Below are 11,923 nucleotides of genomic sequence, written 5' to 3'. Positions count from 1 at the left end.
CGAAGGGGAATAATCAGCCTTTCAGTGTTTCCTCAACAGACGAAGGTAGACGGTTTCTGTGACCTGAGCTGGATGTGAATTCACCGGGAACACATCTTCCAAGGTAACATTACTGTTTGATGCTGACATCGTATGTTATGACGGTTGACTTCTGCAAGACGAGGTGCTAAAGTCTTTCAGATCATGAACCTGCTTCATGCTTGCTATGCTGTTCATGGGTGTGCCATCTAACGTTTGTTGACTTTGTGGCCATAAAAAAAACATTATTGGGAAAGAACAAGAACAACTTGGATGTATTTATAAAACACGGGTGGCACGAAAAGCCAGACAAATTGTGTCTGAAAGATTGTGTCCTGTACATCCCCTTTCTAATGAGTTCACAAAACTGCCCTCGGGAAGACGCTATAGAGTTCCTGCAGCAACCAAGAACATCTACAAAAAATCGTTATACCAAACGCAATAAATCTGCTAAATTCATAAACGTCAGACTCATCGACATCAGAACCATGTCCGTTATTGTGCTGTTGTCCTGTTGTCTTGTTCTATGTTGTATTATGTACCCTATCATTTCCTGTGCTGTGTACTGTGTCTGTGTACTGTACTTTTCATGTGTGCAAGCAAACCTGTGAAGCCAAAGACAAATGTCCACATTGTGGACAACAATACATTGAATTGAATTGAAAAAACAGTTCTCTGTTTGACTTTTAGTGGAAGCCTGATAAACACTACTGTGTCAACCCAACAGTTTCATCTTTTGGCTTTTCTTTTTCTTTTTTTGGCTAGTAGCCCACGTAAACCTGCCTGTGCATGTTAAGATATGAGGAGAAAAACAAACTAGGCCAGTCATTATATGGTTGAACCCTGAACAAATTGACACAAAAGGTTTTTCAAAGGATTCTGGGACCATTGGACATGTTAAATACAGGTAAGATACTACAAATCGAACTTCCGGAAAGGGGTCATTTTTAAGTGCAGCTGCTGGGAGCTTAAAATGGCTACAGTATCATAATTACTACTCAACCGAGAAAGGTGGTTTTGGTGTCTACCTCTAGGTTTTAGGGCTCAAGGAATACAATAGAATCAGTGAAATTATGATCAGTTAATTATTTATTGACAAATACAACGTGGCGTCCCAAGAGGGCCCGCCCAAATTCCAGTGTACAGGGTAAATTGTTTAACTGATATCATCATGAAACTTCCCCAGTTGCAGGCGTGGACTGCACCATCGGGAGTGGCGGGCCGTTTCCCGGTGGCATGGCCTGCAAAAAAAAACAAAAAAAGAAACAGTCGAGGCCAGGCCCATGCACATTTTAGTTAAAGGAGGACTTACCCCCTAGATATGTATCAGAACAGTGATTTGAAAATACCTATAGAAAAAACCAAGAAATGACATATGCTCTTGTCTATACTAAACTCTTTGGCTGTCCTCAGCTCAAGATTTTTTTTGGGAAATCGACGCCATTACAGTTTGCCCACCGCCTCGAAAATAATTTATTTGAGAGCTGCAATATCTTTATAAATATCAACAACTAGCCAACGCTGGTGGCCTGTATGAAAACAGGGTTGCTTAAAATGGTTGAAAGTTATATCAATTTGGTAATTCAGTGGCGAACTAGAAATTAAATTATTTTTTCCATGTATGTGTATGTAGCGTGTATCTATCGCTAAAAGAGCATAATTGACGCGAGGCTCGTTACCGCAGCACACCGCACAATAGGACAAACCCCCCGCTCTGGGGTAACACAATGCGAGATTTCTTCACGTCATTCCCTCGTCTAACTAGCGATAAACCGCGCCATGAAATCCTTTTTTAATTTGCGTTTTGGGGCTTTTCGTGATTCTTGTTAAAAGTTACAGCACCTCTGATTTTTCCTCTCAGGGCGCAGGCAGCGCAGGGCAGAGCTGCAGAGCTCTTCTCCTCCTCAGTCAGCCCATTCAGTCTGTCCAAACTCAATACCGATATAATCTCAGTAGGAGATTCAGGGAAATATATTATAGTAGCCGATGTGTTTAGAGCAGCGTTGTTGTCACGTTGTCACGTCGTAGTATAGCGTTATATTTTACATGTGCGCTAAACTGCGATGAGATTTGTTTGCGGAAATGTCAGACTGTTCCCATGCAAAAGCCCCCGCCTCTGATGTTGCCCGCCTCGGCCATGACTGAGAGGCTCAGTCAGAGCACTGCTGTGTGCTGCTGCTGCTGCTCGCGCCCCCGGAGCTTGGGGCTCCGTGCATGTGCAGAGCAGACTGTGACTCTCCCACTTGACTGGTCGGGAGAAAGTGCTTATGATTGATGATATGATGGCCATGTCGTTCTTTTTATGATTATAGTGGCGTTTATTGATAGTATTGTGTTACATAGGAGTTGGTAGGAAAATAACAGGTGATTGTAATCAATTTACAGGTGATTAACAGGTCAAGTGACATCATGGGAATAGGCTTGTAGTTGTGAGGAGCCGAAAGGGTACAGGGGGAGTAGGGGAGTAACTATCTTGAAATCCCATAGTCTTTGGGGACAATGTGACGTCAGGTTGTACCAAATCTCCCATTCATTTGAGGGCAAAAAAAAAGCAGTGTTCCACCCTTAGAGGGTGCTTATGCCAGGTATGCTGCTGAAAAATGATACAAATGGTAAAATGGCAACAGTTTGGTCACAAATGTGGAAATTTTGACCAGAATTCTTCACACATCACCCCCAAAGTCATTGGTTAAAAGCTGAAAAAAGTGTTTTGGAGGTAAGTTCTCCTTTAAAGTAGTCACAGTGTTTCTTATTCTGAATTGTGGTTTATGGTCTATTTAGCCTACAGAGCATTTATGTCCTTAATCCACATCCAAAAATCCCATTGACTTTGAGAGAAATGGAACTGGAAGTGCAGGGACTTCTGGGATGGCCTACAAAAATACATCATCCCTGCGGTCTCTATCTCTATTTTGCATTTTACTGCCAGGAGTGATCACATGACCAGAAGTGATCTATCTTGTAATGCATTTTTCCCAAACGGTGGTCCTCGTCCGCGGGGCTCCGCCTGGTGGTCCGCCAGATAATTGCATTGCGGAAATATTGCACTATTTGGGAAATATCGCAATTTTGAACATTTACTTTCCGAGACTGCAGCAGGCTCAGTTTTAAAGCCTCTGGTATCGTTTCTGGTATCGTTTGAAACTAGAAGACCTAATGAATCGATTTGTACCAACCATGTCATGCTAGTTTGTCAGGAAGGAAGGCAGCTAAATAACACTCCAGATTTAGGCTAAATGTTGGCGAGGGGAAAAAAAACATTTACAAAGGGGTCCTCTTTTTCACAGCCTAATGGTGGCACTGTGTGTGTGTGTGTGTGTGTGTGTCTGTCTGTCTGTCTGTCTGTCTGTGTGTGTGTGTGTGTGTGTGTGTGTGTGTGTGTGTGTGTGTGTGTGTGTCTGTGTGTGTGTGTCTGTGTGTGTGTGTGTGTGTGTGTGTGTGTGTGTGTGTGTGTGTGTGTGTGTGTGTGTGTGTGTGTGTGTCTGTGTGTGTGTGTGTGTGTGTGTGTGTGTGTGTGTGTGTGTGTGTGTGTGACTCTGTTTTGAACCAGCTAGTAGCCTAATATTGTCATTTAGCCTTTCTGCTGCTATGGTTAGATCACAAAATCTTATTGGGGGGGGGGGTTGGTATACACAGTGGAAGTGGTCCCTGGGAAAGTTGGTTTTGTACGTAGTGGTACTTGGACGGAAAAGTTTGGGAACCCCTGCTGTAATGAAACCTGGTTGTATCAATCCAGCTAATAACACCATGTGTGTTTGTGTGTAAAGGTATTTGCTATGAGTCAGCGTGAGGAGAAAGAGCCTCTCAAAGCCACTCTGTCTGGGGAACTTGATGACAGCCAGACCAAAGCTAAGAGGTAAGATGAGGATCTCTAACTGTCCAAGACTCTTCTCCATCATTAACCAGACATTACATTATTCAGAGTAAAAGCTCTGTCTCTGTTGTGTTGAAGCCCAGTCCAGGAGGAGACCAGACTCCCCTGAACCCAGTGTGTCCGATAGATTCTATGACTCCTCTACATTTTGAAGATAAATCTTCTGAAAACATATGTCATTATTTTAGTATGTTAGCATTACTAAGCAAGTCAACTTTTCTTTACAAGGAGACGTATCTTCACTGTGTTCATAATGTTTCCATCAGGATCCAGAGACCAGACTCCCCTGAAACCAGCTCCCTGAAGTCTATGGATACACCTCTTAAATTTAAAAAACATTCTTCTCAAAGACAGTAAGTCAAATATTTCTATAATATTCTATTCAAGACTATATGGGGACTTGTAGAGTGAGAGAGAGAGAAGCATTACTTGATAGAGAAAGAATCGTGGCTATGATGTGCGACTGAGATTGAGCCAATAGTTTTGAACATAGCCTACTGTGAATGATTTATTGATTACAAATATATGATATTCGATCAAAAAAAGTCACAATACTAGTGGTAACAAAGTATTCCCAGTTTGTCATAAAACGGTTTGAAACATCACAGCTGTGAATCGGCTGGATGAATTGAGATATAATCACATGGAGCGAAGCATTGTATCTAAATTATGGCGGTGACTTTTGGCAATAATAAAATATAATTTGGCTGTGTGCCAAACAACAACAGGACAACATGACTGCTGAGTGAGCGGATTTGGATAGCCTCCTACACATAGGCGGAGTTTGACTTTTAGCACAAAGCGTGCCGGCAAATTTTTTTGTCAGTTTTACATTTGAAATTTTGCCCATTTGAAGCCAGATTTAGAGGAATATCTCATTTTAAGGCTGGCATCATTATGGTTTCTCTCTAATTATTGTTTAATAAGTATAAGAAAGGAAATATAAGAAATATTAGAATATGAGTAGAATTACAGAACATTAATACTCATTATTGTATGTTTAGTAATGTAATGTATATTATATAGTGCTTCACTGTTGCTTTTGACCATGCTCAAAGACACTTTGCAAATACATTATAAAACAACTTTAATATAATAAATAAATATATTTAACTCATTGAGTGCCAATGACGACAATCGTCGTCAATTCAAATAGTAACGTAGAGTGCCAATGACGACGATTGTCGTCAATTGCGTTTTTTGACGGTGGGACGTGGATCAAAGCCTGATGCATCTCCTGTGAACAGTGGCGGACTGCATAATCGGGCACGTCGGGCAAATGCCCGGTGGCCTGGCCTGGCCTGGCCTGCCAAAAAAAAAAAAAAAAAAAACATTTTTTTTTTTTTGCAGGCCAGGCCAGGCCACTCACTGAACAGCAGGCCAGGCGCCGCCTACTGGTTTACTAGTGGTTTTATTACTTTATTCAGGTTTAAAGTGGGTGCATCTCATTGTAAAATTGGACTTGGCCCAAATTGGGCTTCAAACGGCCCAAATTGGGCTTCAAACGGCCCAAATCGGGCTTCAAACAGCTCAAATCTGGCTTTAAACGACCCAAATCTGGCTTCAAACGGCCCAAATTGGGTTTCAAACGGCTCAAATTGAGCTTCAAACGCCCCAAATTTTTCACCGCCGCCCTTCGGACGCCGGCACGCGCGGCGGCCCGTATCGGCCTGGCCTGCTTGGTATCTAATGCCCGGCCTGAATTATGATCCCAGTCCGCCCCTGCCTGTGAAAGTATGGGGGATGTCGAATGTGTAGAAGCTATTTTACGGACCCATTAGGTGGCGACAGTGCTCTCCAGATTAGAGAAAGGTGAGGAAAAACAGCAGAAGAAGCCCCGTGATGAAACGGAAACCGATGCTGGAGCCAGAGCCGTATAGATTGCTCTGGCTGGAGCTAACGTTAGCTGCGAACAGCAGTCAATCCGCTCCCACAACTGAGCCCCTCTGTCTCTGCTGCATAGTTTCTCCACACGATTAGCCGCCAGAAAAGCAGCACCCGACGCCGAAGGGCCAAACCATTCTCAGCAGTCCGGTTTGGCTTTTCGGTGTCGCGCTGGGAGCAGGCGCACAAAAACGGAGCACTCCGAAAATAGACGCTGGGTGCGTGTTAGGCTGTGTGTTAGTGTGGGGATGAGTTTCTCCAAGCTCCGCCGGCATGCAGGCTGTGTGTTGGTGTGGGGGTGAGTTTCTCCCAGCTCTGGCATGCAAGCTGTGTGTTGGTGGGGATGAGTTTATCCCAGCTCCATGCAGAGATTCGTCGCCTGACACATGCAGCAGAGCGAGCAGAGCCACCAGAGACACTCCCAGGAGGAGTTTGCAGTTGAGGGCGGAAATTACTGTTCAGATGTTTCAGGTCAGAAAATATTAGCTTCAGAGTCAGTGATTATCTCAGCTTCTAGTCTGAAACGTCTGTTTTTGGTGAAATCAACCTATATTCTCCGGCTGATAACTAAAGAACGGAAAATGATATCAATAAACTTTATTTTGCTGATGATACAATAGAGTCTCATCGTTCTTTGTGCGTGTTCGGTGTTTATCACACAATATTCTGTGGGCCTCGAGAAATCACTGAAAACGCTCTGAAAGGGCTGGCACTGGGAGCATCCGTTTTCCAAAAGTGGCTGGCACTCAATGAGTTAATATAATATAAATATATTAAATAAATATTAAAATAGATGAGAGGGGGAGAGAGAGAGAAATATTATAGGTCAAAAGCAACAGTGAAAAGGGCTTTTTTGGAAAGATGACAGAATGAGTATGAAACACAATGAGTTTTGGCCTGTCAGATGTGACTGGGGAGGGCATTCCAGAGGGAGGGGGCGGCTACAGCAAGGCCCTGTCAGAGGCCCCCCTGTCACAGCTTTAGCAAAGAGATACCTGTGATTCTTGTCAAAGTGGATATAAATTGTTTGATCATATTCAGCCAAAAAAATAAATAAAAAAAAATACTTGGGGGGCCAGGCCCCCCTGGCCCCCCCATTAACTCCGCCCATGCTCCTACAGCACAGAGGCAGGCAGGTGACTGAAGCACGTAGGCTATCATTAACAATATTGGAAGCTGCAAACAAATCACCTCAAATAACGTTAAGGATACAGATCCTGACCAGGGTTGATGTGAGTGGCTCACATCAACCCTAAGCCACTCCCACTTCCTGTTTGATCCCTCTGATGCAAAGACGTAAATTACAATATTATAAGTAAACAAAAGGGGTCCATCACATGTCAATCACATATCACTCTGTGACACACGCCTATACGGAGATGTGCGCCGAGATGACGTGAAGCGCAGCGGGCCGACACCCGCGTCCGGCAAGATTCTGCGCAGCCTCGACTTGGAGCCTTGCCGACGACGAGCGGCGACAGCGAGACTGTGCATACTCGAACGTAACTCGGCGCGTTGGCTGCGGTACACGTCCAAAACGTTATCGTGTCGTTTACCAAGAACTTGCAATCATGTCGGTGGGGGGACATTTTATTGTCCCTCCATTTCAAAACTCATTCCGGTGAGCCTGCAGAAGGCTTTGCTAGATGAGGGACAAGCACTGTTAAATGAGGAAATGGCATTTCCTCATTCCTCACAACAATGAGTTGACACCGCGGAGTCACATTTTCGAGGAGCTGCACTCCCCCTACGCCGAGCTGCGCCGATAGGACGCCCAGCTGCGGCGACCCCCTCCGTGCAGGCAGTGCCGGGTGATTTCGCTCGAGCATAATTTGCGCTTACTGGGCTTTGCGCGGCGCTATTCCAGTGCAAAACGGGCGCTAACGCAAGTCGGGAAGATAGAGCCCTTTGTCTGCTCCAGAGCTGGAAGACAAATACATTAGTAATGTCACATAATCAGTGTGGGGGAGTAGTGAACTACATGTAGTTGAACTACGTAGTTTAACTACATGTACAATTTTGGACAATAAAATTAAAGGAATATATATTATATTTATTTTATTGTACCATTACTGTTGAACCAGAATCTCCTTTTACAGGACTGCCCCTTTTTCTTTCGTCCTGATCGCTTTGAAGGCAACATAGTCTGTGAAGGCAGCCATGATCCCACTAACGTTACCGTACTTCTTGACAAGACACACAGCCTATGCTGCCTGTGATTTGCTTGCCCTGATATTATTACCATAACCTTAACCAATCCTAGAGCAAGACACACAACCTATGCTGCCTCGGATTGACTTGCCCTGAGATTCTTCTTACCCTAACCTTAGTCAAGTCTTTACTGTTTATTATCTGATCAAACAAAATAACAATCCAAATTTGTTTACAACGACAAAAATATAAGATTGAATGTATTGGGTGTCAACTATTGGAATACACTCAATTGAGAGGCATACTGGCATTGTGCTTTTTTGCAGACTATTATATTTTATTTCATATATCACACATGTACATTGTCAATTTTATGTTTTTTTTTTAACAATGTAGTTTGAACTACTTTTTCTGCGTAGCTTGTAGTTTCCTAAACTACATTTCTCCCAGGGTAGCTTTGCTGTACTTTCAACTACTTCCATGGTGAAGTAGTTGGTAGCCTCGCCGTTCATAACAACTTGTTTTATATAACTCACCTGTTTATACAGTCTATGACTGCAAAAAGAAGTCTGAATTTAAAGAAGTTGGTGGGAAAATGACCCTAGTTCTCACTTGATTTATGACCTAATGAGTTTATGTCTCAATCATTAGTTTCAATTCTTCTTCATGTTCATTTAGTAAATTATGTCCCCATTTAGAGTCAAATAGATGATAAAGCAGACTATGCTTTGGGGCGTGATTGACAGGTTGCCTGTCATCATGGAGGATATGTGTATATTTGTATCTAGTCTATTGGTGATTGGTTGATTCCACTAAATTGACTGAGTTTTTACAGTGGATGTGATGCTTCCCTGTTATAATTTTGCACTGAGACTGTGAAGTGAAGTGCGATCAACTATACATTCCTCAAAATTATGTTTGAGAATATCGCAATAATCTAACTTTGATATTTTTGAATATGAATATTCAAGAATGATGTGTTACAGTATTGTTATTTTACACTTTCTCTTTAGGTCTCAGCATCTAGATATGTTTGCTGCCAGCTGTCTCCTATCTGAAGATCAGTTGCTGTGCTCCATCTGTCTGGTGGTCTTCACTGATCCAGTCTCCACATCATGTGGACACAACTTCTGCAAAAACTGTATCACACAACACTGGGATGTTACTGCCCTGTGCAAGTGTCCCGTGTGTAATAACCTTTTTGACAGAAGACCTGAGCTACAGGTCAATACTTTCATATCTGAGATGTCTGCTCAGTTCAGAAAGTCAGCTCAGATGACAGACCAGTGGGCCAAACCAGTAGATGTTCCTTGTGATGTCTGCACTGGGCCCAAACTGAAGGCCCTGAAGTCATGCCTGGTGTGCCTGACCTCCTATTGTGAGACTCACCTGGAGCCTCATCAGAGAGTGACAAATCTGAAAGGACACAAGCTGATCGATCCTGTGGATAACCTGGAAGGCAGGGTGTGTAAGAAGCATGACAGACTGCTGGAGCTGTTCTGCAAGACTGACCAGATGTGTGTGTGTCTGCGCTGCACTGTTTCAGACCACAAGTCACATGACATTGTTCCACTGAAAGAAGAATGTGAAGGAAAGAAGACTGAGCTGGGGAAGACAGATGCTGAAAATCAGCAGAAGATCCAGGAGAGACAACTGAAGATTCAGGAGATCAAACACTCACTAGAGCTCAGCAAGGAAGATGCAGAGAGAGCGATAGCAGACAGTGTGCCGGTCTTCACTATTCTGAAGCAGTGTGTGGAGAGAGGCCAGGCTGAGCTTATTGAGACGGTTGAAAACAAGGCTGAAGGCTTCATCAAAGAGCTAGAACAGGAAATCTCTGAGCTGAGTAAGAGCAGCGCTAAGGTGGAACAGCTCAAATGCACTCAAGACCACATCCACCTCCTCCAAAGCTTCCCATCCCTGAACACTCCTCCACACACCAAGGACTGGACAGAGGTCCATTCAACATATGAGGGGACTGTGAGGAGAGCTGTGGAGAAGCTGGAGGAGACTCTCAAGAAAGAGACTGCTCAGATCATAAAGTCAGCTCAAAAGAAAGCCAGCATCTACCAGCCCATAATAATCATGATCATGATCATTATTAGCTCCATCATCATACATCACTTCATCCCTCTGACAAAGACTGAGCAGAACAGTGTCCAGCAGTTTGCAGTGGATGTGACTCTGAATCCTGATACAGCACAAGCCAGGCTCATCCTGTCTGATGATGGGAAACAAGTGAAAGATACTGATGCAAAGAAGAATCTCCCAGAGGCTGAGCTGAAGACGGTCCAGCACTGTGTCCCTCTGACAAAGAAGAAGAAGAAGAGTGTCCAGCAGTATGCAGTGGATGTGACTCTGAATCCTGATACAGCACTAGCCAGTCTCATCCTGTCTGATGATGGGAAACAAGTATATACTGGTGATGTAAGGAAGGATCTCCCAGACAACCCAGAGAGATTTGATCTCTGTGCCATTGTCTTAGGAAAGCAGAGCTTCTCTTCAGGAAGGTTTTACTACGAGGTTCAGGTTCAAGGGAAGACTGCCTGGACTTTAGGAGTGGCCAGAGGGTCGATTAACAGGAAGGGAGAGATCACTCTGAGCCCACAGAAAGGCTTCTGGACTATATGGTTGAGGAATGGAAATGAGTACGAAGCTCTTGCTGACCCTGATGTCCTCCTCTCTCTGAAGACGAAGCCTCAGAAGGTCGGGGTGTTTGTGGATTATGAGGAGGGTCTGGTCTCCTTTTATGACGTAGATGCTGCAGCTCTTATCTACTCCTTTACTGGCTGCACCTTCACTGAGGAACTCTACCCATACTTCTGTCCCTGTCTTAATGATGGAGGTAAAAACTCTGCCCCTCTGATCATCTCTCCTATAATACCTATTATATATATATAATAATTAGTTTTGGATTCACTGATATTTAAGATATTAACAAATTTGTTACATGTTGTTTGAATGACATAATGTAATGTAATTAGACATACACCCCCCCCCCTCAGGTAACTGTTATAGCATTCTAATAAATAAATATAAACTATAAATATATACACACACACAGGACAAGGGAGTACATGGGGGACATCATCAGTGATGTCATAAATCCCACAACATGTTGCAGCCCAGAGTCTCCCCCCTAGAAATAGAGCTGTACGGCGGTGGCGGTGTTAGTCACAGTTTTGCGGGCATGCGGTGTTCCTCACGTTTGACACAAAACATATGACGCAAATCGTGACGTCATCAGTGATTTGTCATGCAAATCATGACATCATCAGTGATGTCATAAATCCCACATGGCCCATCGTCTCCAGTCTCCACCCTATAAATCGAGTGCGCGTGCTACACAGTGACATCATCAGTGATTTGTGACGCACATCATGACATCATCAGTGACATCATAAGTGATGTCATAAACCCCACGTTGCGCCCTTCGCACATTGTCTCCAGTGTCTCCACCCTAGAAATTTAGCGTGCAAGATTTCTACTATGATATAAACTTGTCATTTTGACGATGCATGGTCTTTAACACATTGAGTGCCAAGGACGTCTGTGCACGTCCTAAAAAAAAGTAACGTGGAGTGCCAAGGACGTCTGTGCACGTCCTAAAATCATAATTCATATTATTCCATAATTCTGCTGTTTAAGGTCGTACCTAGCCAGTGAGCATGAATCCCTTCAAGGGATCACACGGCGCCACCTTAAACATCGACACGGGAGCTGCGCCACCCACCTCAGATCCTTTACTTTGTGCAGGAGAAAGCAGGGAAAGACGTGATCAAAGGGGAAACCGATGCATGCTTCAGCCAGAGCCGTATAGATTGCTCTGTCTGCAGCGGACAGTTGGCTCGGCTGCATCCGCGCCCACAACTGAGCTCTTCTGCTTCTATCTATCTCCACACGATTCCCTGCCAGAAAGCCAGCATCCGAAGCCGAACGGCCAAACCTTTTCGTTCAGTCGCGTTTGGCATTTCCTTGTTGCGCGCTGGGATCCGT

General features: G+C 44.0%; 1 protein-coding gene across 1 annotated transcript; it reads left to right on the top strand.

Annotated features, from left to right (window-relative positions):
* On the top strand, positions 1-11,923 carry LOC310796117 (E3 ubiquitin-protein ligase TRIM21-like). The gene is made up of 5 exons (XM_083658264.1): positions 1-103; positions 3,786-3,874; positions 4,159-4,245; positions 8,941-9,547; positions 9,800-11,923. Exons 2-5 carry the CDS (start codon positions 3,795-3,797, stop codon positions 10,826-10,828), a joined length of 1,803 nt encoding a protein of 600 aa, XP_083514390.1. The 5' UTR covers positions 1-103; positions 3,786-3,794; the 3' UTR covers positions 10,829-11,923.

This window comes from Poromitra crassiceps, assembly GCF_964638095.1.
Source record: "Poromitra crassiceps genome assembly, chromosome: 22".
Lineage (NCBI taxonomy): Eukaryota > Metazoa > Chordata > Actinopteri > Beryciformes > Melamphaidae > Poromitra > Poromitra crassiceps.
The sequence above is the reverse complement of the archived record's forward strand: the minus strand, read 5'-3'. Positions and strand labels throughout refer to the sequence as shown.